General features: G+C 38.6%; 1 protein-coding gene across 9 annotated transcripts in view; it reads left to right on the top strand.

The window, feature by feature from the left end:
* Positions 1-26,194, top strand: part of Scmh1 (Scm polycomb group protein homolog 1) — a 130,062-nt gene that overhangs the window by 71,160 nt on the left and 32,708 nt on the right. For all 9 annotated transcript variants that reach the window (XM_057783609.1, XM_057783615.1, XM_057783611.1 and 6 more), the window contains 2 exons: positions 694-782; positions 4,275-4,518. In XM_057783609.1, coding sequence (XP_057639592.1) covers positions 694-782; positions 4,275-4,518 — 333 coding nt within the window. The remainder of the gene's footprint in view (positions 1-693; positions 783-4,274; positions 4,519-26,194) is intronic.

Here is a 26,194-nt window from a genome sequence, read left to right as displayed (position 1 = left end):
ATAATGATCTTAATTTTTACCACTCACTAATTCAGAGGTACATTCTCACTGACTTTGTGGATTTCAGTGGACAATTAAATGTTTAGACTTCTTTTTGGGAAAATGAATAATTTAGGGTAGAATGATTTTCTGTTTCATCATTCATTGATCTTAGTTATTTACGAAGACAAGAAGTCCAAAAGTATATGTGCATATGTGATTGTCTTCAGAGAGCCATAGGAAAATAGTGAGTTGTTTTATAGTGATTGATTGGCTTACTTGTGTTTTTAGACTTACAAACTGACTTACTTATCAGCCGTTTTTTCTTAAGAGACTGTTAAATCCAAGTTTATAGTGTACTGTTTATATCACTTCCAAGTGTCTGTTTTTCCTATATTATATCTGTATTGGATTTATGCAAGAAAGCATTTGAGGAATTATGGTTATATTTGTCTTTGGTTTGGAGACTCTGTTGTACCACTTACTTGTTGCATTACCTAGGATAAATTTACATTCCCTCCAAAGGGCCTCTTTTCCTCATCTGTCTAATGAGCCATTCCCTTTGTCCAATTTTTAAACCCTTTTCAAGGGCCTATGAATGTCACAGCATAGGTGTGGCAGAAGTAGCTATATTCTGGAGGGAGAACTTGATATCACCCTGCCCTTTGGGAACATTTTTTTTTTTTAACCTGATCTCCATTATATTCACTGCAGGATTTCGACTGAATGCCTCCTCTTGGCCCATGTTCCTTTTGAAGACACTAAATGGAGCAGAGATGGCTCCCATCAAGATTTTCCATAAGGTATACTATCCCTCAGCTATCACGATCTGCAAGCTTCTTAAAAATCAAAACAACTAGCCAGGCAGTGGTGATGCATGCCTTCAGTCCCAAAACTCAGGAGGCAGAAGCAGGTGGATCTCTGAGTTTGAGGACAGCCTGGTCTACAGATCAAGTTCTGGGACAGCCAGGGCTACACAGAGAAACCCTGTCTTGAAAAAACAAAACCAAAACAAACAAACAAAAAAATCAAATGCTTGCCTTTGCTTTCTATCAATACTGAACCTCCACTGTCTCTTTTCTTTCTATGGCATGAGGATGCTTCTCAGACACTAGTTCAGCAGAAGATTTAAAAATCTATAAAGCAGGGGGCTGGAGAGATGGCTCAGTGGTTAAGAACATTGCCTGTTCTTCCAAAGGTCCTGAGTTCAATTCCCAGCAACCACATGGTGGCTCACAACCATCTGTAATGAGATCTGGTGCCCTCTTCTGGCCTGCAAGCATACACACAGACAGAATATTGTATACATAATAAATAATAAATAAAAATAAATAAAAATCTATAAAGCAAATGTTATCTTCAGAGAATTGTATTAGACTATAAGAATGAGACAGGATTTCTGGTTTGGGGTTCTAGCTATCAATAACAAGATAATCTATCTGATAAGATCTTTTCTGACTTTATCTATAGAGTGAAGTCTATCTGCCTAATGGGTTACTAAAAAATTAAGATGTGTTTATTAGAACTATGAAATATAGTGTAAACCTAAAGGAATAATTCTTAGAGTTCTAAATTGGGGAAAATGTGAATTATTTATAATATGTTTGTAGCCTTATACATATTATCATATTTATTACCCACATCTAGCTTTATGTATGAAGAATTACTCAACTCACTTAATCATTAAGGAAGCATACTTTAAAGTTTTTAATTGCATTTATTTATTTGTGTGTATGGGTGTTTTGCTCATATTAATGCATTTGTACCACATGCATGCCTGGTGCCCATGAGGGCCAGAAGAGGGTGTCAGATTCCCAGGAAATGGAATACAGGTGGTTGTAAACCATTATGTGGGTGCTGGGAGTGAAAATTGGCTTCTCTGCAAGAGTACTCAGTGAGTGCTCTTACCTGCTGAGCTGCTTCTGAGTAAGGAATTTACTTAAAATCACATAGCTAGTAAGGGACAGAACAGGGATGGATAACCTGTGCTTATTCTTTCTGTGCCTCAAGAAGAAAGTCAGACTACTGGTAGTTAAGTTCTCCAGTGGGGTGAGAGTTACTGTGGACATGACTGAGTTAAGTTTGCCTGTGCTGGTAATTAAATCTAAATCATAAGAGCATTCTGGTTTTCAAATATAATATATTGGGCCACTTGAGAATGTGAAATACCTCAAACTGTGAGGTGAGTGTATGGGGAAGAGTCATCAGTACTCTCCTTCGTGCTTTGTGGAGCTTACTAGAAAATAAGAAAAACAACAGTGTTAAACATATGTGCTAAATGCATAGCTGTCATGGGGGCTCTGCCAATCTTACTTTATAGAATCTTGGTAAAACACAAGATGAGGTTTGGACCCATGCAAGGTTAAGTAGATCTTAGGGCCTGGCCCAATCACTTACATTTTAGCCCTTAGTGAAAAGGGTGGTGACATTTCTAAGGAAGAGACTCTGTGTCAAAGGACAACTTACAGGAGTGGGTTCTCTCCTTCCACTCTTTGAGTCCTGGGGATGAAACTCATGTTGCAGATGGGACTTGAATTATCAGACTTGTCAACAAATGCCTTTAACCACTGAGCCATCTCAATAGCTCAAAACACCATTTTTAAATGCTACATTTTTAAAAGGACCAAATTGAACATCTGAAAATGAAACTTTTAAACCTTTGGTATTAAAGATTAATAGCACATATGTAACTTAAAAGACATACACCAAAATATACTATCTATAAGGAGTTTCCCCCTCAGACTATAAAATGCGTCGTAGTCTTCCAGCATGGATGATGACTTCCCTGTAGCTACATAAGTAGGTGGAGCTCCTCTCTCCAGAGAGCCTTCCGAGCCTATATACTCTAGTACCTCACTAGACCCTAAGACTGTGTGCAGTTATGGCAGAACTGCACACAAATGACTGGGAACTACAGAAGAGAGCAGCCACAACTCAGGAGAGGGCCCAGTAACCTTTTCTCTGAGGGAACACTGGCGGGCTGCTAGTGCTGATCTGTTGTAAGCAGACACAGCTGCTCTAAAGATGGCAGCTGTTTTGCTCGGAGGGCCTCATTCTGCAACACACAACAAAACTAGAAAACCTGCAATCAGTAGGAAATATTTCCATGTGTATCTCTCAGTGATTGATAAATAAAGCAGACAGAATTTCATTTATTAGTCAGTATATTGATCAACTTTTAAAGCATCATTTATTCCTACCTTATAAAGATTTTGAATGAGAAAAAATGAAATTTATGCCCTGGCAGTGCTGAAGCATGCATGGGCGACCCGTATATGGTGGATCTGTTGAACTTGTCCATATTGGGTTTCATGGTCTAAGTTGATGAGGATGACTGACCAGGTCTCTTCCTCAAGAGGGCACTAGATCTCATTACAGATGGTTGTGAGCCACCATGTAGTTGCTGGGAATTAAACTCAAGACCTTTGAAAGAGCAGGCAGTGCTCTTAACCGCTGAGCCATCTCTCCAGCCTCCATAGTTTGATAATAAATTTTTAAAATACCATTCGTGGTTAAAATGGAATATTAATATGCCTAAAAAATGTTAGTAAGCACGAAGAAATGGCAAGATGATTCAGTGGATAAAGGTGCTTGCTGCCAAGCCTGATAACCTGAGTCTTATCCCTGGAACCCACATGGTAGAAAAAAATCAACTCCCTTAAGTTGTATTTTAACTACATGTGTGCCATAGCACATATATCACACACGCACATACAAAATGAATAAATGGAAGCCGAGCAGGAGGCAGAGGCAGGCGGATCTCTGTGAGTTTGAGGCCAGCCTGGTCTACAAGAGCTAGTTCCAGGACAGGAACCAAAAGCTATGGAGAAACCCTGTCTCGAAAATCCAAAAAAAGAAAAAAGAAAATGAATAAATGGAACAAAAATTTTAAGTGTGACATATTTATAAAGGGGATTTAAATTTTTATATAAAGGAGAAATCTATATTGAAGAAATTTTAAATGGAAAAGGCTATCATGTTCATAGATAAGGTTTAATGTTATCAGTAATGAATGTTATTTCTTCCCAAGTCAGTCTAAATGCATTGCAGTTCCAGTTCAAATCCAATATGGTTTTTCTATCTATCTTGAAAAGCTGATTAATTCATTTGAAAGACGAAAGAGAAAGAACACCTCAAAATAATACTGAAGGATGGCAAAGTAGAGGGTTGTTTCCAGCCAGGTACTCATTGCTAGGAGAAAAGAATAGAGTGGGCAATGAATTTATTTGAACTTTGATCTGTGTAGCCACCTCACAACTTAGAGGTAGGTCTGAATATTTCTTTTTCTCATCTAGGAGCCACCATCACCTTCCCACAACTTCTTCAAAATGGGAATGAAGTTAGAAGCTGTAGACAGAAAGAACCCTCATTTCATTTGCCCAGCCACTATTGGAGAAGTTCGAGGCTCAGAGGTGCTTGTCACTTTTGATGGGTGGCGAGGTGCATTTGATTATTGGTGCCGCTTTGACTCCCGGGACATCTTTCCTGTGGGCTGGTGTTCTTTGACTGGAGATAATCTGCAGCCACCTGGCACCAAAGGTAAAGAGCCTATTAATCCCCTGAATCCAGCGCTCAGATGGTGAGAGAAATGCCCCAGGTCTGCTGTGATCATGTGTTTTTACTAGTATCCTTCACTTTCACAGGGAAAAATGAGGGCTGGCTCAAGTACACACCGAGGGCTGCCAGAGAATAACCACTAACATTTCAGAAGTAAAATCAAAGTAAAAGCCAGGCATGAAGTTTGGGATAAAGTATAACATTCTCTCTTCTAAATATCTCAACTTATTCTCTCGCAACTCCTACTTTTGCCCCTAACCCTTTTCAAAGTTAGAAAGTGTCATTCTCAGGACAAATGTTTCCCCCAAGCCTTGAGAGTTGGGTAACGAGCTGGGTAACACTGTTGATGAACATTTAAGAAATACTGCAACAGGGTGGACAAAGTAGAGCCTTTGAAATAAGGCAATTGAGGATAGGCGGTAGTTCTTCTCTTCAACAGCAGTTAATTCACCTATCTAAACCTCAAATTCCCATTTGTTTTATTTTATCTTTTTATTTAAAAGGTTTTTTTCAATTTACATACCAACTAGTTCCCCTCCCTCTCTTCTCATTCCACTTCCACACCTTCCCCCAACCCAACCTCCCATGTACTACTCAGAAAGGGTAGGGCCTCCCATAGGGAGTCTACAAAGTCTGCCATATCAAGTTGAGGCGGGATCAAGCCCCTCCCCACCCCACCCCCTGAATTGCAGCTTAGCAAGGTATTCCTCCATATGGAATGGGCTCCAAAAAGCCAGTTCATACACTGGGGATAAATCCTGGTCCCATTACCAGTGGCCCTTTGCTCATATAATTGCTCCTCCCTCTCTTCAGCTGCACTCTGGATGCTCTGCTCCGTGCAGATCGCTGCATCTGCTTCCATCACTTACTAGGTGAAGGTTCTATGATGACAATTACTGTGGTCATCAATTTGATTACAGGGGAAGGCCAATTCATCTTAGCTGTGGTCATCCTTGTAGATTCCTGGGAGTTTCCCTAGCACCAGATTTCTCCCTAACCATATAATAGTAATCCCTCTATCAAGATAGCTCTTTACTTGATCTCCCTCTCTGTCCCTCCCCCAACTCAACCATCCCTTTCCTTCATGTTCTCCTCCCCTTCCCTTCACCCCACCTCTAAATTTAGTCAGGAGATCTTACCTAATTTCCCTTCCTAGGGGCATCCATGCATGTTTCTCTAGTGTCCTTGTTAGCTAGCTTCTCAGGGGTTGTAGGTTGTTTCCCGGTTATCCTTTTCTTTATGTCTGATATCCACTTATGACTGAGTACGTACCCTGTTTGTCTTTCTGGGTTTGGCGTACTTCACTCAGGATGATATTTTTCTAGGTCCATCCATTTGCCTGCAAATTCCAAGATGTCATTGTTTTTACTGCTGAGTAATACTCCATTGTGTAAATGTACCTATTTTCTTTATTCATTCTTCCGGTGAAGGACATCTAGGTTGTTTCCTAGTTCTGATTATTACAAATAATGCTGCTATGAACATAGCTGGGCAAATGTCCTTGTGGTATGATTGAACATCTTTTTATGCCCAAGGGTGGTATTGCTGGGTCTCAAAGTAGATTGATTCCCAGTTTTCTGAGAAACCGCCATACTGATTCCAAACTGCCTGTACAAGTTTGCGCTCCCACCAGCAATGGAAGTGTGTTCTCATTACCCCACATTCTCTCCAACATAAGCTGTCATCAGTGTTTCTGATTCTAGCCATTCTGACAGGTTTAAGATGGTATCTCAGAGTCGTTTTGATTTGCATTTCTCTGATGGCTAAGGATGTTGAGCAATTCCTCAAATGTCTTTTGGCCATTTGAGTTTCTTCAGTTGAGAATTCTGTATTTAGATCTGTACCCCACATTTTTAGTTGAATCATTTGGTATTTTGATGGCTAGTTTCTTGAGTTCTTTGTATATTTTGGAGATCAGATGTGGAATTGGTGAAGATATTTTCCTATTCTGTAGGCTTTCATTTTGTCTTATTGACCATGCCCTTTGCCTTACAGAAACTTCTCAGTTTCAGGAGGTCCCATTTGTTAATTTTTGCTCTCAGTGTCTGTGCTACTAGTGTTATATTCAGGAAGTGGTTTCCTGTGCCAATTCGTTCAAGGCTACTTCTCACTTTCTCTTCTATCAGTTTCAGTGTAGCTGGATTTATGTTGAGGTGTTTGATCCTCTTGGACTTGAGTTTTGTGCGTAATGATAGCTATGGATCTGTTTGCATTCTTCTACATATCAACATCCAGTTATGCTGGTACTAATTGCTGAAGATGCTTTCTTTTTTTTATTGTACAATTTTGACTTCTTTTTCAAAAATCAGGTGTTCATAGGTATGTAGATTTATTTCAGGGTCTTTGATTCGATCCCATTGATTCATGTGTCTGTTTTTATGCCAATACCAAGCTGTTTTTATTACTATAGCTCTATAGTAGAGCTTGAAGTCAGGGATGGTAACACCTCTAGAAGTTCCTTTATTGTACAGGATTGTTTTGACTATCCTGGGTTTTTTGTTTGTTTCTTTTTCATATGAAGTTGAGTATTATTTTTTTGAGGTCTGCGAAGAATTGTGATGGAATTTTGATAGGGATTGCATTGAATTTGTAGATTACTTTTGGTAAGATTTCCATTTTTACTATGTTGATCCTGCCTATCTAAGAACATGGGAAATCTTTCCGTTTTATGATATCTTCTTTGATTTCTTTCTTATGAGACTTAAAGTTCTTGTCTTATAGGTCTTACACTTGTTTGGTTAGAGTTACCCCAAGATATTTTATGTTATTTGTGGTTATTGTAAAGGGTGATGTTCCTTTGATTTCTTTTTCAGTTCATTTATCATTTATCATTTGTGTATAGGAAGGCTACTGATTTTTTTTTTTTTTTTAGTTAATCTTGTATCCCACCAGTTGAGCATGGTTCAGTTTCCATGAGTCAGTAGGTTTCTGCAATTAATGTTGTTGAATTCTAACTTTAAGCCACGGTGATCTGATAAGATACAGAGAGTTATTCCATTTTTTTCTATCTTTTGAGATTTGCTTTGTGACCAAATATGTGGTCAGTTTTAGAGAAGGTTCCATGAGGTGCTGAGAAGAAGGTATATTCTTTTGTGTTTGGGTGAAATGTTCTATATGTTTGTTAAATCCATTTGAGTCACAACATCTATTAAGTTTCCTCATGTCTCAAGTTTCTGTCTGGTAGACCTATCTGTTTGTGAGAATGGGGTGTCAAAGTTTCCCACTATTAGTGTGTGGGGTTTGATTTGTGCTTTAAGTTTTAGTAATGTTTCTTTTACAAATGTGGATGTTCTTGTATTTGGGGCATAACTATTTAGATTTGAGGCTTCATCTTGCTGGATTTTTTTTCTTTGATGGATATGAAATGTCCTTCTCCATCTCTTTTGATTAATTTTAGTTGGCATCTATTTTGTTAGATATTAGGATAGCTACACCAGCTTGTTTCTTAGGTGAATTTGATTGGAAAATATGTTCCCAACCCTTTACTCTGAGGTAATGTCTGTCTTTGAAGTTGAGGTGTGTTTCTTGTATGCCATAGAAGGATGGGTCCTGTTTTCATATCCATTCTGTTAGCCTGTGTCTTTTTATAGGTGAATTGAGTCCATTGATATTAAGGGATATTAATGATCAGTGATTGTTAATTCCTGTTATTTTCTGGTTTTGTTGGTGGTGAATGTAGTGTGTTTTTGTTTCCCCTTCTTTGGGATTTTCTGGTGTGAGATTATCTATTGCCTGTATTTTTCTGGGTGCAATTAGCTTCCTTGGGTTGGAATTTTCCTTCTAGTACTTTCTATAGAGCTGGGTTTGTGGTTAGGTATTGTTTAAGTCTGGCTTTGTCATGGAATATCTTGTGTTTTTTTTTTTTTCTATCTATGATGATTGAAAGTTTTACTGGGTATAGTAATCTGGGCTGACATCCATGGTCTCTTAGTGTCTGTAAAAACATCTTTCCAGGACCTTCTGGCCTTCAGAGTCTTTATTGATAAGTTGGGCATACTTCCAATATGTTACCTGGCCTTTTTATTTTTCACCTCTTAATATTCTTTCTTTATTCTGGATGTTTAGTGTTTTGATTGTATATGGCGAAGGGATTTTTTTTTTTTTTTTGGTGTTTTGTAAGTTTCATTGATGGATTTTTTAGTTTTTTAGTTTGATGCAGCTGGGGATGGTGGTAGAGCTGCCTGGCCTTAGGAGACTTGTCTGCTGCCTAATTCCCATTTATAAAAGAATACCTACTTCAAAAAATTCTTGAGAGAAATAAATGAAATCACATGGACAAAATGCTCATGTCTTGAAAATAGCAAGCTCTAAGACAATTTCTGTTGTGTTTCTGTGACTATTCTATAATACAGCAATGTGCTATATTATCATTACTATATTATATATGATATACTAGACTATTACTGTACTACACTGCCATTATTATAATACTATCACTATAAAAGAAGCCACTATAAATGGGGGAGTATATGTAGCATACTACAGTAGTGTCACAGACTAAATGAAACATAAATGATATTTCTAATGACAATAATGGAGGTCATCTGTTAATTCCACAGATGTGAGGAGAAAGATCACATGGCCAGATTAATTAATGCAAGCTTTGTTTTGATTCCTGCACATGAGATGTCTCTCCCTAAAGTAGAGTTCAAGAGATCAGCATTGGACATTGGGAAGATAAGAGTTTTTGTAGTTCAGGAGTAGGAGATTTAGCAGGCAAATAGGCAGACTTACAGAAGTAGAACATAAGCATGGCAAGTTGGTCATAACAACCTCCTGAAATAAAGATGTGGTTGCAAGGTGGTCATAACAATTTTTTTTTTTTGGAAAAAGAATAAGGTTGTAAGACGCTTATAAGCAACTTTCTGAAGCAAAGGCATGGTTGCCATTTCCTGGAACAGACAGTACAGAACCATTTGTAGTGAAGGTCACAGGTGTGGCATGGCCCAATTCTTAAGAAACAGATTTAGGGGGCTGGAGAGATGGCTCAGTGGTTAAGAGCATTGCCTGCTCTTCCAAAGGTCCCAAGTTCAATTCCCAGCAACCACATGGTGGCTCACAATCATCTTTAATGGGGTCTGGTGCCCTCTTCTGGCCTGCAGGCATACAAACAGACAGAATATTGTATACATAATAAATAAATATTTTTTTTAAAAAAGGAAGAAACAGATCTAGTCATAAGCAGGAATGAGCCTAGTTTGTCTTTACTATAAAATGACTTTCAAACCCAAGATGGAGGCAGGCTGGTTTATCATATCCAAGGGAGATTTTGCAATAGGTACTCTTAACAGCTTTTTTCCTTTTCTTTTTTGTTTTTCGAGACAGAATTTCTCAGTGTAGCCGTGGCTGTACTCACTCTGTAGACCAGGCTGGCCTCAGATTTAAGAGATCCACCTACCTCTGCCTCCGAAATGCTGTGATTAAAGGCGTGCGCCACCACCACCCATTCTCTAAATCTAAAGCATAGCAATGAATCTAAAAGAATGGAAAATTACTCTCTATTGTATCAGAATTTCTTTTCTAATCATTTATAGAATGCATTCATTAATTAACCAAATATTTATTGAATGCCTCAGCCAAGCTGAGGATTCAGCAGTGACACAAACGGACAGTCTTCTCACTTTCGTGGCACTTCTGTTCTAGTGATGTGAGACAGACATAAATATTTATAATAAGTAATGAGGTAATTTCAGTGGCTAGAGATAGCACTTGCTCAGTGGTAGAATATGTGCTATAGTATAAGCGAGGTCCTAGCTTCAGTCTTCAAAACTTACAAAGAAGGTCATATTTTAAACGTACATTTTTTAAAAGTTTTAACTTGGGTACCATTACCATAATCAAAATAGTGACTATGTCTGTCATTCCCCCAAAGTTTCTTTGTGTAAATAGAGCTTCTTTACTCAGAATTTCTTTTCAGGAAAACTTGTCTGTGAAGTTGCTATTTAAATTGAGACCTGGGGAGTAAAAAGGCACCATCTAGGGAAAGAGAGTACAAGCATGCAGACAGAACCACTGGCACTGTGCTACTACCATGCATGAGCAAAATGAAGATATAAGAAGCATGTAGACTGCGGGGAAAGGTGATATTACTAGGTGCTGTAGAAGCAGGCAGCTGCCTATCGTGTGGGGCTTTGTAAGCCAGAGTGACAATTTGGGACTTTGTTCTGAATTAATTGGAGAGCAACATAGGAATGTCAATGTTTTCAAATTGTTATCTAAAAATATGTTGAGTTGCATTCATAACTACCTTGGGATATGTGCAGCCTGGTCACTGGTCAGACATGCCTACAATGAGTAAAGACATTTATTGTTTGAAATTACTTTCTAGAATGTAAAAGAACACTTATAGCTCAGCTACAGAAAAGATAAATAACCCAATTTTAAAAGTCAATTTCCATTAACAAATGAATGATAAAGAGAATTATATCTAACATATATATTAAATATAAATATATAAATATAAATATTATGACATTTTATAATGTTATAACACATGCTTGATATTAAATAAAATTATATATACACACTGTGGAATTTTATTCCTCCATAATAAAAAATGAAATCATGATATTTGTAGAAAAATGGATACAACTAGAGCTTATGATATTAAGCAAAGCAGACTCAGAAAGACAAATGCACATATTTTTTATGTGGATTCTGGATTTGTGTGTGTGTGTGTGTGTGTGTGTGTATAGTTGAGAGGTGAGAAAAAGTTCATAAGTTGAAGGAATAAGGGGAAAGTAGCAATAATGTAATACATGCAACTTGAAAACAAAAGATGCGAGGGGTAAGGAAACCAGCAAGAGGGGATGTAAGGATGATCTAGGGGAGGTGTGTAAATAAGAACAAAGTATAATTATACACATGTGTGAAAATACCATACTGAAACCCATTATTGCATATGCTAACATAAACAGGCAAATTATTTGGGTAGATATTTCTCCAGAGAATATATGCAAATAGCCAATAAGGCCTTGGAAAGATGCTCAGTGTCATTGTCTTTAGGGAAACGCTAATTGAATCACAGTGTGATGCTACTTCACACCCACTCAAAAACTGCAGTCAAAATAGTGATGAATATTACAGAAGATGTAGAACAATTGGACTCTTTATACATTGCTGATAAGGGGTAAAATGCTTCAGACACATTAGAAAACAGTTTGGAAGTTATAACAGCTGGTTGTAGTTACTGTATGACCCAGAATTTCCACTCATAGGTATATATCTCCCCACCCCCGCAAAACAGAAAACACATCCCTATGAAACATGAGTGTTTTGGCAGCACTGTTTATTACAGCTCAAAAGTTGAAATACCCTTAACACTCACCAGCCAAGGAGCAGAAAATAAAACTCAGTATATCTACTTAATAAGATATTATTTGGCAACAAAAAAGGAATAAATTGCTGCTTGTGTTGTAGCAGAGCCATACCAGACAGTCGTGTTAAGTGAGATGAGGATGGTTTGGTTTCAGTCAGTAGTGCTGAAGTAGAAGGATCTGGGAACGAGGTGAGAGGAAACAGGCTTCTTATCTCAGAAAAGCACCACTCTTTTATATGCTGCAAGAAATGTATTGCCATCGCCCTACTTGCCTGCAAGGCTCTGGGAAGCAGCAAGTGCCTTAGAACTGGTAGTTGTTATGCCCAAATCTGTGAAGTCCCCCAAAAGCCAACAAGGAGACCAAGTCCCATATGTAAAAGCAAAGAGCCTTTATTTTATGCAAGTTTGCACTCGGTCTCTCCGCATGTCCAACGTATTGGAATAAATGGAGAGCCCCGAGCTCAATTAGAATTGGGTTTTTATAGTAGTAAAGGTGGGGTTGAAGGGTTTCTGAGGTTCAGGACCCCTGATTGGCTGACATTTGTCTAGGGGTGTCCTGATGAGTGTGTGCTGGCAGGTGATCTTATCTACAGTGGTTGGAACGTTAGGCATTTCCTTTGGATGGTCTGTTCTTGGGTGGTGCTCAGGTAATCTTAGTTTATGATCCTTCCTGCAACCAGGTATTGCTTCAGGGTAAACTGCTGAGACTCAAGCCTCCATTAAACTTATTGGTGGCTGATCCTACACTGGCAGGTGATAATGGTTGGAAGTAAAGAACTTCCTTTGTGTGATTTGTTCATATTTAGCTTATCATGGCTGGCTCCTACAGTAGTGGAATTATTTTGTTTACTTAAGGCTAGAACAAGATAATGTCTTTTCTCCAGATTTTGTTCAGAAGTTAGTAGACTGGTTTCATACCTTCTTCCTTCGAAAGTTCTGTTACTGGAAAATCTAGGCCAACCAGGCAGGCCACAGAGCCAAACTAGAGCGCCCCAAGTTGGGAGCCACTGGAAGCCACACATCTCCTGACTGCATCCATGCTGATAAGAAGCATGACTCACTGTGTGGTTGATGCTTCCAGGCGAGTGGGCTATCTGCTCTTATGTGTCTTTCAGAAAGCCATAGCCTTGCAATAGCAGATGGCCAGAAAGACCAAGACGGCAAAGACCTTCCACAGCATTTCCAGCATTTACCATTCCTCTTCCCTCCAATAATGCTTCTGTCTCCTGCCTCAGTGGGTCCCAGCGTGAGAGTTTTAGCAAGCTTCTTGCCCTGATTAGGAAGCAAGTGACACATGTGGAAGGAATGCGCTTATGCAATCCACTTCGGAAAGCAAGATGTGTCCTGCATGTAAGCCTGTTTGTTCCCTTTCTGATTGTAATGTCTCCTCCATCTTTCCTACCTTCTAGTCATTAATGTGCAAATGTTTAAAAATTCTAAGCAAAATAGAAATGTTTCTTGTGGTAAGAAAAAGGAATGTTTACCAAATGTTCTTTCATACTAATTATTGTTTCATTTTATTTTCCTATAACTCTAAAGTAGGCATGATTATTTTCAGCTTTATTTTACTTATGAGAAAACTAAAACTTAAAGTGACTTGGGATGTGATATGTAAGGAGAGACAACTATCAGGCCAGTACACTGAGCTACACCGCCCTTAAACATAAGCCCCATCCTTTACCCCATGCCTAGTTCTTCACACATCTGTACTTTTTTTAAAAAAAATTATTAACTAATTAATTATTTTCTCAGCCAAATAAGTTTTCCCTCTCTCCCTTCTCTCCTCTCAGTCTGTTCCCATAACCTCCCTTCTCCTCCCTCATCTACTCCTCTTTTCAGAAAAGTGCAGGCAGGCCTTCCTTGTATATCAGTCAGGCATGGCATATCAAGTTGCAATAAGACTAAGCACCTTCTCGTCTATTAAGGCTGGATGAGACAACACAGTAGGAAGGAAGGGTCCCAAAAGCAGGTAACAGAATCAGAGACAACCCTTGCTCCTACTGTTAGGAGTCCCACAAGAAGACCAAGCTACACAACTGTAGCATACATGTAGACAGCCTAGGTCAGTCCCACATAGACTCTCTAGTTGGCAGTTAAATCTCTATGAGCCCTTAAGAGCCCAGGTTGGTTGATTCTGTGGGTTTTCTTATGGTGTCATTGACCCCTCTGGCTCCCATAATACTTCTCTTTCGCAGGATTTCTGGAGGTGCACCTAAGATTTGGTTGTGGGTCTCTACATCTGTTTCCATCCATAGCTAGGTGAAGCCTCTCTAATGACAATTGAGGCCTGTATTTTTCAAAGCTTCATTTGAGATCTTGGATTTGGCCTTCCAGGCCCTGGCAGGAAATAGCAAAGAGATAGTGTTTATATTAACAGGGCTCTAAAGTAGGTTCTACGCTCAGTGAGACCACAAACCTGTTTTGTCTTTGAAGGAATCATCCTAAATAAGGGAGACTTAACTAGGACTTTGAAGAGACTTAGCCTTTTAAAAGTTCTATGTATTAACAATCTTGGAAACAGATAGTGAGTGACTCATGACTTTGTCTCCTACTTGATTCCAGAGAGTCAGTGTACGTACTGCTCAACTCTAGTGCCTATGTAAAGAAAATCCTACATGCTGTTCATAACCTCTTTTTCTTCCCTTTACTAAGCTAGGAATGTGCCTGTTAGCTCCTAAACTCATGACTGCAACTACCAAGTAGCCAACTAATTCAAGGTTCTTGGTTATAAAAAGAAATAGTTTTTTTACCCTCCTCCCGCCCCCATAATAAGTTTCTCTACCGATGCAGTAAGCCAGATCAAGTTGACTTGAAAAAGTATAACAAGTTTGAGCAAAGCAACTTTGGGGCAAGTATTCCAGTCCCAGAGATCAAGGCTGAAGAAGCCCACAAATGAAAACTGGAAACTTTATAGGTTGTAATGCGAGGCGTGATGACATGTTGGCCACAAGCTGGGTTTGTGCCCAACTATGGTCAAAAGCTGAGCACTTTCGGTGGGGACTTGGGTAGCTGGCAACTTCAGGGGAGGAAATTGCAGTAGCCACCAAGAATGCAGACTGGACTTTTTGGCACCTTTCCTTTGTTCGAAGGTTCTCTGGATTTGGAGACAGGGTGAGGTGAGGAATGAGGTTTCCCAAATTAAATCATGATTGAAAGAGCTGGAGGTGTCTACCAAACAAAAAGCAAAGGCTTTATTTGGTTTTTAGCTTATCTTTTGGTTTTCAGGGTTTTGTTTTGAGACAGGGTTTCTCTGTGTAATGGCCCTAACTGTCCTGGAACAGGCTGGCCTTGAACTCACAGACATCTACCACACCTGGCTAGTTTATCATTTTTAAACAACTCAAAACTAAAATAGTGCATGCTTTACTTTTAAATGCAAAAGGTATATGAAGAAATAATTCATCCCACTTAACTGGCTGTGATGGTAATCAGGCTTCAGTCATCATAAGTCATTTCACTTCCTCTTGCTTTGATTTGATGCCAGTTTCAATATAGCATGGCTTCTTAAGTACTTTTATAAGATAAAGAAAACACATACATCCCACATCATACTCATATATTCATTTTTAAAAATAATATATTGCTATCCTGGATTATACTACACATTAGTTAATTGGGACTGTCTACTCAAGTCCAGTGTCCAATGGAGCTACTACCTTTGAGCATACCTGTTGATATACATGGTTAGCCAGGCTTCTTCCATCATCATTTCATCTATTCTACCTGTGACAGGTTTCACTATGCAAAGAGAAAACTTAAGAATATGACTCAGTGCTTTGGTTAGGTTCATTATTACCCTCATCTGGGTGGTAAGCAGTTATTTACATACCAATTCGTCAGACTATATCGTAATTTTTTTCTCCTGTAAAGTGTTTTCTCTTTTTGTTGTTTTTGTAAAACTATATAGCAAGTAAATATCTTAGTCACTGTTTTATTGCTGTGAAGAGACATAATGGTCAAGGCAGTTCTTACAAAGAAAAGAATTTTATTAGGGGCTTGCTTACAGTTTTCGGGGCTTAGTGCATTGTCATCATGGCAGGGAATATGGCATCAGGGAAAATAGCAACAGGCAGATGTGGTGCTGGATAAGTAGCTAAGAGCTAGACATTATGATCCCCTGTTCGTAGACTGAGACAGATAGACTGGGCCTGGAATGGGCTTTGAAATCTCAAAGCCCACCCCCAGGGACACACTTCCTCTAACAAGGCCATACCCCATAATCCTTCTAAATTGTGCCAATCCCTAATGAGTAAGCATTTAAATATGTGAGCCTATGAGAACCATTCTTATTCAAACCACCACACAATGCTATAGTCACTTACAGATTCTGAGACACAAAGGGAGTTGGTTAAAATATAATCCCAGATTATAGATAGGAAAGGATAGAGACAAGAACACCATAGCTAAGTCAGCTTCAGGTCATATTTGAGTTGTTATTAGCTGGATTAAGGGGACCCTGCTTTTAGAGGTCACAATTTTGTGAGTCGATAGACCTGTTATAACTTTAGAGGACCAATTTGCCAAAGGATCCCTAGGCTGCAGGATTGGAGGTTGAAGATCAGGAAAGTTCCAAATTAACAACTAAACTAAAACCTGAGCAATGGAAAAATGGAGGCAAAGTTCTAGCTAGCAGTGGAAACAGAATTTTGTTTTGGTGAAGTATTTTTTTGTTTTATCTTTTATGTGTGTAAGTATTTTGCCTTCACGTGGAACTGGTATTATAGACTGTGGTGAGCCTCCATGTAGATGCTGAGAAGTTAACCTGGGTCCTTTAGAAGACTAGCCAATGCTCTTAGCTGTTGAGCCATCTTTCCAGCTCCAATGATGGTAAGATGAGGGACAGAGATAAGACTAAAAAGGAAAGCACAAGAATGCAAAGTTTCCCATAGTTTCCTGCTTGCCAAACCTGGGTCTTTATCTTACAAACCTTGAAGATTGTTGAATGGTTGAAAATGGCAAACTTACAGGTCAGATTCATGTTCAGGAGAACTATCTTGGCAGCACAAGAATGGATGGTGTTAAGGGCTGACGGCAAGAGGCGTCAACTAGCAAGCCACTAAAGTCACTAGTATTCCAGGCAACAGAGGAGAAGCAATGCAGGGAGAAAAAGGTGACTGGAAGAGAAAGACTGAAGTCATCTATTTGTTAATGATGCTAAGATGAAAGTCTTGACATTTTCACACCTATTTTAAGAGTGGTTTATTTAAGAAACTGTCCCTGTATACTGTGAAATCATATAGGTTTAAACTTGAATCTATGTTAAATTTCCCTTGCATATGCCACAACATGATTACTTAGTAATTTGGAGGGATAAGGTAGGTTATACTCCTGTATGTTCTGATTCCATCTCAATTTATCTTCTTGTGAAGTCATCAGTACTGCTTCTATTTACTAACATTGTATTAGCAGATTAAAAGCCATTTAACTAGTGTTCTTTTTCTAACATTGGAAACTCAATGGCCAGCATTAAGAATGGCACACACCACCTCTACATTTATAAATACTTGTACATCTCTATGTGTGGACCACCTCTACTGTGTTTCCATTTCTAATAATCTGTAAGACAAGCTCTCTGCAGGAAACTTCTAATAGCTAGGGTGCTCCTCTGAGTCTCTTTAGGAAGCATTCAATAGTCATGCCAAAAAAAAAAAAAATGGGGAAGGTCTGTGAATCTTGGTTAATGAATAAGGTGAATTCTTTTATACCCTAATGAGAACAGTTGATTTTCTATTTTTACCCCTGACGTTTTATAGTTCCAGAACATGAAACATCATAGCTAATAAACTACCTGTCTCCACTGTTTCCCTGAACCAATATAACATTTTCTCCTTCAGCTCACACAAAACACATAATATGTCAGTATTCTAGCTTCAGCCTTGTGATCATCACACCCAGAGATGAACGTCATTGTCACTTTGACCTTGGCCTTGATTTGCACATCTCCCCAACATGAGTAGGCATCTCCTAGTAGCAGTATGAGGCTCAGTGGAGGTTGTAGAGAATGTCTACCCTAAAGGTAGATTGAAATTTGAAATGGAAAGGTGAGTCTGTAGATGCAAGGCACCATAATAAATGGCCTAGTATATCATTGCCTTGAGGTTGGAGATACAACTCCATAGAAGAGCACCTGCTTAGCATGTAAAAAGTCCTGGGCTGGGATTCCTTAGCTCCACATTTTTTTAAAAAAAATTGTTCTTAGGCTAAGGAAAGCTGGAATGTGTTTGTATGACAGTGGCTGATCCACAGACGTTTGCTCACAGTGTTCTGGCAGAGGACCTTTCAGAGGAGCCTGAACGGGCTTGGCCAAACAGTTGAGCAGCCCAGCTGAGAAGCTACAGCCCTCTTCTTTTTGGGTTGCTCTTTTTACTTTTAGCTTTGGCCAAGTCTGTCATGCCTTTGAGTTTTGTTAACTTGAGCTTTTGAGGTTGACTTGTGACCCCATCATGTATGATTTTAGTTATCTTTCTACTTACCCACTTGAAAGTCTCTGGGAAAATATGGTGCTTTATAGTTGCAGAAGTCTTCTGCCCAGGCCACAGGGATGAGAGTCAGCTGTATAAAAAGCTAGGACATGGAGTGCTGAGGCTTAGCTAGCAGGAAGCAGGAGGCAGTCAGACTTTATTAAGAAAACTGAAGTTCAGAGTTTCAGTCTTGGCATAAGCCCAGCTGGTAACATACATCAGAGCCCAGCCAAGCTGAACAAAGCTAAGAGAGAACACAGCTTCTAAATCACTATGCTTAGGGTGAGGAGAGACAGTTTTAGGCCAGACAGCTTCTCCCTACTTCAGTTGTTCCCATTTCATACACAAACACACACACACACACACACACACACACACACACACACACACACACTAGATTGTTTTACATTTTAGTCATTTGTTTCTAATTCCATATACTTTGTTGGTGCTGTAGAGAAAATAAAACTAATGATAACTCCTTCTTTGGGACAGCTATGGCTGCTAACTAAGGATTATTTAGAAAAACATAGAAAGTATAGAATCTCAAAGTTCTTATTATCACATAATAGACATGTTTAATTCCTTATCTTTTTTTTTCTTTTTTTTTTTTTAAAGATTTATTTATTGTGTATACAACATTCTGCCTCAATGTACGCCCACACGCCAGAGGAGGGCGCCAGATCTCAGTACAGATGGTTGTGAGCCACCATGTATGTGGTTGCTGGGAATTGGACTCAGGACCTCTGGAAGAGCAGCCAGTGCTCTTAACCTCTGAGCCATCTCTCCAGCCCCCTTAATTCCTTATCTTCCTTCAGGTCTTTCTTCCTTCAGTTTTATGTTCCATGTTTTCTTTTTAATTAATGATATGTTAAGCCGGGCGGTGGTGGCGCACGCCTTTAATCCCAGCACTCGGGAGGCAGAGGCAGGCGGATCTCTGTGAGTTCGAGACCAGCCTGGTCTACAAGAGCTAGTTCCAGGACAGGCTCCAAAACCACAGAGAAACCCTGTCTCGAAAAACTAAAAAAAAAAAAAATAAAAAAAAAAATGTTAAACATATTTAGGCATCTTTTTCTATGCCATATTTTAGAGGCTTAAGTTAGGATCACAAAAATACATGACTGTCAAAGAAGTAGAATATTTTTAAGAACCTTGACTTAATATTGCAGACCAAATATTCTTATTTTTAAAATGTATCTTTCATATTTAACCAAGAATCTTTCTATTAAGACCAGCCAATAAAAAGTACCTAAGTGGCGTTTTGCCTGCTACCATCATGTTTTTATATGGGAAGCACAGATCCAGGGATCTAAGAGGCTAGCATTATATAGCATACAGTTGCAACCTTCCTAACTAGAATTATTGTAAACCAGAGGGAATTAGGTTGTTTGTTCTTTACCAGTTTTCTACTATTCTTATATGTATTCTGTTATCCAGAAACAGACTTGATCTGGAGTTGTGACTTAGAGCTCAAAAGTATTCCTTAAGGAAGAGAATGCATGTAATCTATCCAAAGCCTGTGCTTAATGTTTTAGGAACTGCATTTAATGTAGATTAACCTCTAAGGACATTAAAAACAGAGACCTATACAGGTGATGGTGACACACACCTTTAATTTCAGCACTCTAAGGCAGAAGCGAGCAGATCTCTGAGTTTGAGACCAACCTGGTCTACATAGCTATTCACCTAACACCTACAATGGGTGAAGTATAATTTTAGGAAGTATAGGTAACAATATTGTTCTTAGTAAGTTATCTTCCTCATAATATAAAAAAATAAGCAAGAGGCCTGAAGAAAAGTTCAGTTGTATAGTGTTTGCCAGTATGTGTGAAGCCCTGGCTTAAATCCACAAAAGAAGAAAGACGAGAAAAGAAATAAGCACATACTGATACTTTTTCTAGAAAAAAAAAAAGGATAAAGGAGAATGGGAAATAACTATTGCCAGAGGTTTGTTCTGTATAAAATGGTCATGGGAACTTTTATTAGAAGGTATTGTTTGGGTAGATATATTGATACTTGTGCAATAAGACTTTTCCTGGGAAGATGCAGCACACAGGTCTATTCACTCCAGATAGGGAGCCCCATAACAGTCCGAAGTATAGATATCCCTAAAAATCCAGCTTGGTTGACCAATAAGTTTTATTGGGATTATTTATAGGAGTATGGGTGACAGCAGCATCACCAAATCCCACCCCAGCATGGGTAACAGCTCAAACCTAAAGCACACTTCACAACCTACAGACAGCCCAACAGACTGGGGCAGCTGGTCTGGTCTCAGAATCTTCTTTCCAGTTTGGCTTGTCTGAGCATCTTCATTATGACTTGCCTCCTCTGAGAGCTACTCTCAGCAGTCTATTGTTTATTCTGGGAGGGAGGAGCCTACTAAATCTGGTCAGTTTCAGAGACTTCCTGAAACTATTTTGAGTTGTTTATCTCCCTGCTTAAAAAGCTTCCTTGTAGGGGGGTTAATTCCATCTCTGAGGGAATTGTTATGCAACAATACTTAGGAAAAACAAATTCAGCAACTTTCATGAAATGTGTTAACATTTTTTGTTGCCGGGCGGTGGTGGCGCACGCCTTTAATCCCAGCACTTGGGAGGCAGAGGCAGGCAGATCTCTGTGAGTTCGAGACCAGCCTGGTCTACAAGAGCTAGTTCCAGGACAGGCTCCAAAACCACAGAGAAACCCTGTCTCGAAAAACAAAAACAAAAAAACATTTTTTGTTAATTTCAAACTGATTTACTTGGTACATTATTTCATTTTCAATCTGTGCCTGTTTTTTCCTGTAAGGTTTCATGCAGACAACAAAGACTTTGGACCTTGTTTTTACTTCAGTCAGCTAACCTGAATCTTTTAAATAAAGAATTAAGACATTTAAGATTATTGTTGAGAGGTATTTCCAGGCTCTTATAATTTAGTTGGTTCGAATAATGTCTGTACTTTTCTTCCTTTTTCATTTTAGAAGTTTTCTGCTTAACTGAGTAGACCAAGTTCTGTTTTTCTGATTCTCATATGTCCATCTGTTCCTACTGATAGTCTCTGATTCCTACTGATGCTATTGGATTTTCAGTATAAAAATCTTTTAACATAATTCTGTCTTAATAGAAAATTTGCAGCAGAAATACAAAGAATTTTCCTATATCATTAACCAAGATTCTCCCCAAATTACTGTTGCATCAACCTCTCAATATATATTGCATATTTTTTTCTTGATATTTCCATTTCATTACTATATATCATAACTTTAATTATGTGATTCAGGCTGTAGCTATCCGTTTCTTTACCACAGAATTGTTTTTCCCTTGTAATTGTCTTATGAGAAAATTTTTAGGGCTAGATAGATGGCTAAGAGGTTAAGAGCACTGGCTGCTCTTTCAAGGTTCTAAATTCATGTCCCAGCAACCACATGATGACTCACAACCATCTGTAATGAGATCTGGTGCCCTCTTCTGGTGTGCAGCCATAGATGTCAGGCAGAACACTATATACATACTAAATAATAAATGTTTTAAAAAAGAGAGAAAATTTTTAGAGATTATAAATGTCCTGCTTTTCTTTTCCATAACTTTTTCTTAATTTTAGTTATCACACAGAATAATAGATTCCATTATGACATTTTCATGTATATATATTTTTGTATTCTAAACCTAGATTTAAATCTGAATGCCACATATGAGAGAGAATATGCAGTATTTGTCTTCCCACAAATATCTTCTTTTTCATCAAATTTTCAAGTTTTAGCATCTATGGGTACATCTTGCTTAAATCAATTATTTCTTAATTATTTCCCAATTTTTAATTTTCTCATTTTATTTGTACTCATTAACTGAGTGATCCCCACGAGAAAGTTATTGACAACCATGCTAATTGAGCCAGTTAAAATTTTTAGTTTTTATCAATGGCCAGACCAAGAGTGGGCTCATACTTCTGAAAAGTCTTAGTACTCAAGCTCAGAGATATGGCATTTTTAAAGACAAATCTCCAATTACATCAGTGGGGGCTAGGGGAGGGAACTGGTGTGTGTAGCGGGGGACTAGTAACATCTTTTATTGTAAAGCTCAGTGGTATTTTCCAGATACTACCTAAAACATTTGGGCCATGGTCAAGGTCATAGACAATCCCTAGAAGGGTTGCTAAGGCAAATGTGGCTGTAAAGGGTGGAAGGCTGATAAGTGACCCTACGGGCATGAAGTAAAGTTAGGCTAGGATGGCATTACCATAGTTCTAAGCTGAATTATGCAATAAGAGCTTTCCCTTTCCCCTATTTAGTTATTTAGTTACATCAGTGTGAACTCATGGATTCTTACTTACTTAACTAGTCATAATTTTTTACTGTCAACTGTTTAGATGTTCAGGCTGTCCGCCATTTAGTAAGTGAAAGCCTCTTGTGATGTACTTCATGTGTTCTTTCTGATCTAAGATGTCCAGGCCACCTTTGTATCTTCCACACCCACCAAACTGTTATGCAAAATTCTACCAGTCTTCTTGAAACTGGATCCTTTAGAGTCACGCTGGGTTTTGTTTTGTTTTGTTTTCAGTGTAAATCCTTGACAGCTTTTACTACATTTTCAAATGTTAATATGATCAAATTAATTAGCACATGAGTTGCTGTTCCCAGGGCTTCCTTGATGAGGAAGATGTGTTGGTGAGAGCAGTTCTAGCTGTTAGTTAGAGTGAGAGGTACATTGCCTCAACAGTCAGGAGCAGAAAGGTGAATGCTGGTGCTCACTGGCGCTCTCCCTTTTATTCAGAGAGAGATTTCTTTCTTCTGGGCTACATGACAGTACCAAAGACTAGAATCGTGGCCAGCTCTTCCACTTTAACTTTGATGATGCTTGCTTTCCTCACTTGTCAGAGGAGGTACTGTCAGTGTTACAAGATTGCCATGAAGACCAAGTGGAACCCCAAGTGTATAAGAACTTAAGTATTGTTGATTAGGAAGTTAATTCTTTCCACCTTAGTAACACCAAAATGCGTTGGATTATATTCATGTGTTTCATCTTTCTCTGATAAAGACAATCATAAATTGACTAATAACTTACATCTAGAAAAGTGAGAAAAGAGAACAAATTCAAGGTTACATCATAAGGGACAGAACTAAAATTAGATACCTAATTCCTTGATACTATCCTTTTTTACTTTCTTTTTTTTCAAGCAGGATAATTAAGTTAGAATGTGGCAAGGCAGATCAGGGCTTCCTAATAGGAAGAGCTTCCAGATCTTCCCTCGAGATAGCTTCTTCAAATCTAGTTATTAAGAACCAAAAACTACGGAGAAACCCTGTCTCGAAAATCCAAAAAAAAAAAAAAAGCTGTTAAACTCTCCTGAAGCCTCACCTCAGTGTTGCTCACAAAAGACATGCATAACGTAGTTTTTAAAAGCTGTCCAATAAAATTGTTTGTTTTCTTCTGTCCAGATCTTTCGGTCCAGTGAAAGCAACTTCTTCCCTAGTTTCATAGTTGTGCACCACACTATGTATGCCTAACCTTCAGGGCAAGAGAGAAGCAAACTGTTAGTACTACTGTAAAGAGCTGATACAGGGGACTGCTCTTCTCTTGTTATCTGGCTTCATTTCTTTTTTTTATTTTTTAATATTTTTAATAGATTTTTATTGAGCCCTACATTTTTATCTGCTCCCCTCCCTGCCTCTTCCCTCCCCTTCAACCCTCCCCCAAGGTCTCCATCTGGCTTCATTTCTCTTCTGTAGCCATGTACTAGGTACCCACTGAAAGCCTTGTCTGTCAGGTGATTCATTACCTCCCTACCCCACTTAGGTTCATGGGCTTTCACTGTCTTGGGACTCATAAAAACCAGTTTAAAGGGAGGCCGTTTGGCTGGTTTAGTTACTCAGGTTAAGGTATAAAATAAGTAGAGTGCTGAATTTAATGAGGGTTAGGTTCTTTCTATGAAATGTGTTAGAAGGACTTTCTCCAGTGTTGCTGTCGATATGTGCTGGGCTGTGTGGATATTCATGTTATGTTACTTTTCCTGTTGTTGTGACCAAATACCTGAAACAGCAGCTCATGGAAGGGAGGGCTTCTCTTGCCTCACAATTTGAAGGCACAGTAGTTCATCAGGGCAAGGAAAGGGTGGTAACAGAGCAGTTCTAACTTTTGGAAAGAGGCTCATTGCATCAGCAGTCAAGAAGCAGAGAGAAATGAGTGCTGGGACTCCACTGGTTTTCTGCTGTCTGCTTTTTATTTCTGGACCCCAGCCCATTAAATGGTGTCATCTACATTTGAGGTAAATCTTCCCATAACCTTATAACTCTTTAGAAATACCCTCACAGACACACCTAAATGATTCTAAATCTCATCAAGTAGACTTGATCAACTATCAAATATACTCTGAAAGACTTTAGGGCTGGAGAGATGGCTCAGCGGTTAAGAGCATTGTCTGTTCTTCCAAAGGTCCTGAGTTCAAATCCCAGCAACCACATGGTGGCTCACAACCATCTGTAATGAGGTCTGGTGCCCTCTTCTGGCCTGCAGACAGAATATTGTATACATAATAAATAAATAAATAAATTTTTTTTTTAAAAAAAAGACTTTAAAAATTGAGGCTGGAGAGATGGCTCAGTGGTTAAGAGCACTAGCTGCTCTTCCAGAGGTCCTGAGTTCAATTCCCAGCCACCACATGGTGGCTCACAACCATCTGTAATGAGATCTGGCACTGTATCCTGGAAAATGTATATATAGTAAATAAATAAATAAAAAAAAAGACTTTAAAAATTTTTATGTGAATTATATTTTCATGTCATTATAGTAGAAATTAAAACATGGAACTTTCTAAATATATTTTTTAATTTATTTGTTTTATGTTGTATAAATGTTTTGCCTGCATTTATGTCTGTGTGCCGTGTGTGCCCATTACCTAAGCAGTCTAGGGTAGGTTTTTGATTTTGGGGACTGAGTTATGACAGTTGTGAATCATTTTTTCGGTACTGGAACAATTTCCAGCGAATCTTTTGAAGAGCCACTAGTGTTTTGTTTTGTTTTCTTTTTATTTTTTTAGCTGATAAGCCATCTCTCCAGTTTCAAATAAAACTTTTTAAAACAGGAATATATAAGAACATATTCCATGGAAACAAGCCAGGTGTCTGTGAACAGATAAACAGATTAAGAAATTGTGATATATGCCGACAGTGAAACTCAGTCTTAAAGAAAAGCCTGGAATGAGTGGAGGGAAAAAAAGAATGGAAAAGACTATCAATGTGAATGTCATTTGTAACAATATGGACAAACCCAGAGGACTTTTTGCTAAGTGAAATAAGCCAAACATAAAAGAATACTACATGATTCTACTCATGAACTATCTAAAGCAGTCAAGAGTATAGAAACAGACTAGAATGGCAGTTGCCAAAGGGTAGGTGAAAGAAAAATGCAGAATTATGAATCAGTGGATGGGTATAAAGTTTTAATAATGCATGGTAAGTTCTAGAGACGTACTGTACCACAATACACACACACACACACACACACACACTGTATGCTTAAGATTTTGTTAGAAATGTAGTTCTCATATGTCTTAGGGTTTTTATTTCTGTGACCACAGCAACTCTTACAAGGAAAATATTTCATTGAAATGGTGGCTTTCAATTTCAGAAGTTCAATCCATTATTATCATGACAGGGAGCATAACATAGTACAGACACGTGTGGTGCTGGAGCTGAGAGTGCTACATCTTGCAGGAAACAGGAAGTCAACTAAAAGTCACACTAACGGAAGCTTGAACACGAGACCTCAAAGCCTGCCCCCACGATGACACACTTCTCCAACAAGACCATACCTCCTAATAGTGCCACTGCCTTTGGAGGTTATTTTCTTTTAAACCATGACATCATTTTAAATGTTCTTATCACACACACACACAAAATGAAACA

This window comes from Chionomys nivalis, chromosome 11 (genome assembly GCF_950005125.1).
Source record: "Chionomys nivalis chromosome 11, mChiNiv1.1, whole genome shotgun sequence".
In the NCBI taxonomy this organism is placed as follows: Eukaryota; Metazoa; Chordata; class Mammalia; order Rodentia; family Cricetidae; genus Chionomys; species Chionomys nivalis.
Note: the sequence above shows the minus strand (reverse complement) of the source record. Positions and strands in the feature narration are given on the sequence as shown.